At 36.5% G+C, this 3,657-nt stretch overlaps 1 protein-coding gene across 1 annotated transcript in view; it reads left to right on the top strand.

Moving 5' to 3' along the window:
- Positions 1–3,657, top strand: part of WDR63 (WD repeat domain 63) — a 23,931-nt gene that overhangs the window by 12,511 nt on the left and 7,763 nt on the right. Inside the window, exons 12-13 of the mRNA XM_009333892.1 lie at positions 631–759; positions 2,739–2,812. Coding sequence (XP_009332167.1) covers positions 631–759; positions 2,739–2,812 — 203 coding nt within the window. The remainder of the gene's footprint in view (positions 1–630; positions 760–2,738; positions 2,813–3,657) is intronic.

Genomic DNA, 3,657 nt, shown 5'->3' with positions numbered 1-3,657 from the left:
CCTGACTCAAAACAAAGGCACAGATAATCTGCAATGAGAGACTAGAAAGCATAAGCATGATGAGTTCATGAAATAAACCATTATCACAATGTAATTTCTACCTGATTAGTCCAGTTTAATAGCTTTACTGCATTTTGTGCAGACTTCGGCTTCAATAAGACTGTTCTTTAATGGGCACCAACGTATACTCAACTCCTGCCTTATGAAGCCTATCAAATACATATAGCATTTGTTGCTGAATGTAACACTAAAAATGATTCTGGAAGTTTATGGACAGAAAAAAAGGTACCTTGGAAGATGAGAAGCAGATTTCAGTGGAAGGAGACTATAAGGGGGATAAGCAGAAAAGAGACCTAAGAGCAGAGGAGGAACTAATAACATAAGTGGATGTGTGTGTGCCTGTGGAGGCATGTTGGAATTCCTTTTAGAGCTTCATATCCAAAGGCCTGTTTTGATGCTTTCCATGTTTTTTTTCCAAAGGGAAGGTATCAGACCCCTAGAAAGCTCTATAAACTGATCTGAAATGTGTGAAGAAGCATTAACAGTATGTAAAGTAACCTTTTTTCTTTGACAGGTCTACTATTGTATTTTGGAAATACACTAAGATATCTCTTTTTAAAACATTTCTAGCCATCGCTTATGCAAGTCCAGCAGAGTAGCACAGAGCCACCTCTAGTGAGATACTGTGCAGTGTCCTCCATACAGAATAGTCATGAAAAAACAGTAACAGATATACATTGGCTGCCAGATTATTTTGAGGTGAGTTTAAAAATTCACTTTTCTTCTTATTGTTTTCCTAATCTACTACCTCAGAAATCACAGTGTAAACTCAAGATAAAATATTAAAGATTCAATTATTTGTAATAACCTTCATTACTTCTCACTGCATTTTCTAAATATTAAATAATCTGGTGCCACTTGTCCTGTTCATTGTGCTTTACAACTGTGCTGTGTTCTCAATCTGATATGAATCTGCTCATACTGGGAAAAAATTTCTGTAGCTTTACTGAAAATTATAATTCAAAATTATAACAAGCCTTCCATATCTAAAATATGTTGAATTTCTACTATGAGCAATCTAGCCTGCCACCAAAAATTCAGAGAAATAACTTCAATTACCTAAATATCTAGGCACCCAGAATGGTGTTATCGTAGTTACCTTAATTCTTCTAGGTGCTGCCTGTGTACTCAAAACTTACATTTTCTGTGATGGTTTTAAAGCTCCATAGTACTTATGGTCTACGTAGTTAAACAGTCCAACACCATTATGGAGTACTGGATACTCATTTACTATCAAAGTACTGCAAATGGTTGCCCAAATTGATTTGAAACGCAATTGTAATCAAATGCAAAATAATGACAGTTGAAAAGCAGGTCAAGAGGAAGGAAACTGAGATCTTTAAAAGGTTTATGCAAATTAATATGTCAATAATTTTTGAAAACCAATTTTTAAGACTTCATAGATACTGCAGTCCTTAGCAACATTACCAGAAAAGTGAGGAAAAGGGTGCACATACATCATAAAAAGAAAGCTGATACAACTGTTCATTATTAAATTATGCTACAGTAGTACCCATGGATACTAATTGGTACCAGATGTAAAACATGAAGAAAGGGATTGGATAGGAGAATGCTGTTGTGGTTTTTGTTGTTTGGGCAGGGGGGTTGCCAAGATTTAGGCTCAGAATGCTGTTTTCATGTTCATCTGGGATAACAGATACAGGAAACCCGTGCTTGATAAATAACACTGACAAAGGAATCACTTTGTCAATATTTAGCAACATGTACTGGGACATACTTTTTGTTATATAAACATGGAATGTGTGTCAGCCTTTGCAAAGCATTGCAGTTTTTATGGCACAGTTCCTAAAGTCAGCAGTTTATTATTATGTACCAATGAAAAAATATTCAAAGTTATATCCAGAATCTAATTCAGCTTTGCATGGTTGTGAGACTACCATTTTGACTCCAGGTAGGCAACTCATGAGTGAAAATAAGAGTAGGATTTGGCCTAAAAAAAAAAAAAGTGTAGCTGAAACTTTGCTGCATGGTTAAGTACGGTTTTAGCCAAAATATATATGTTTTGCATGTACTAGAAATTATATTTGATCAGGGCGTAGTCTATAATCACTTGTTGCCCCTGACACTTTTCCTTTATTTTTCTGAATAAACTAAAATAAATTTGGTATAAAACAATGACTGCCTGGTAAATGGTAAGTACCTGCAGAACGCCACATACACAAACTAAACTACTAATAATTAACATTTGAAGGCACCACTACCATCCTGCATTGTGGCCTAGGTGAGTGATAATTTGAGATGACCCACGGTGTAAACTTGGCAAAGAGATATCACTTCCACTACATTTAACTGTTTCAGTTAAATTTCTCAATGATTTGCTCTTTGGTTAAGCTGGATAAAAAAAGTTACAAACATGGCAACCTAAGGAGGGCCTGACTTGCGGTGGTACCAGCAAGTATTTATCCTGCTGACTTAATTTAGAATTTTAGGTGTTTAGCAGGCAAAGCTGGTATCAGCTCACTTGAAGTACACTTGTAAAATAGCTTGACTTAATAACTAGAAGTTAATAAGTCCTGATTTTCAAACCTTACTGAAGTAGAAACAGTGACTTAATTTCTAGAAGCCCATTTTATGTGTTGAAGTACTTACTTAACAGAGTATAATTTTTGTCTCTCATCATTTTCTCCCCCTGTAATTATTATTACTGTTATTTTTAGGACAACCGAATGGGTGCTGCTTTTGAAAACAGAGCTGAAATTTGCGTGCAGCTTGTAACCTGCTCCCCTGACTGGTATATACAATACATGCTCTACAAGATGTCTTCCAGTTTCCTTTGGAAAGCTTTATGGAGCATGCTCCATGATTTAACTAGCACACTTCTGGATTCCTATCAGCCTATCCTGAATAGCTGGAATTCTGTATGCAGAAGACAAGCACATCAAGTTCTTGGCCAGTTAAGCCCTTTACAGTAACGGCATTAAGGGTTCATTAACTGAAAAACCTCACATGCATGCGTTTATATTCTGTGTATATCTTCAGAAGAGTGTTGATCACACATGCATTGGCCTGGAGAGCCACACCCCCCCACTTACATTGATTATGTGACTTGCACAAAAAGCTGTTAAAGATTTTGAGGCCACAGAAATACTGTAAACTATATCTAAGCTTGGAGACTTAGCTAGCAAAGTTATTCTGAATGAATCTCCTCTTTTGTGGACTAAATAGTCGTGATGGTTATGACCAAATATCCTGCATGAAAGACTGGCAAGGGGGCAGAATGCAAAAAGTGGCAATAAACGTTTAGCTTTCATGATGAAAAAAGGCTTAAGGCTACATGGCTGGGCTCAATCATGTATTTCCCATCAAAAGGAGGGTCAGAGAGAGAGCAAAATTTGGCAATGATACAAAGTTATTTTCCCTAATCAAATACAGAGAAAACTTCAAAGAATTAAGTTAGAAGAATGATTGCAAATACAATTGCTAATAAGTTTGCAGTGTAATGCAAGTAATGCACGTGGAAGAAATAATTTAAACTACTCGCACAGCAGGGCTCCAAATTAAAAGTATTCACCTAAAGTAAGAGCAGGGAAGTCACTGTAATGTCATCCTTGAGGAGCACGGGTCCCTGAGCAACTC

This window comes from Pygoscelis adeliae, unplaced genomic scaffold (assembly GCF_000699105.1).
Source record: "Pygoscelis adeliae isolate BGI_AS28 unplaced genomic scaffold, ASM69910v1 Scaffold10, whole genome shotgun sequence".
In the NCBI taxonomy this organism is placed as follows: Eukaryota; Metazoa; Chordata; class Aves; order Sphenisciformes; family Spheniscidae; genus Pygoscelis; species Pygoscelis adeliae.
This window is presented reverse-complemented; position numbering and strand designations above follow the sequence as displayed.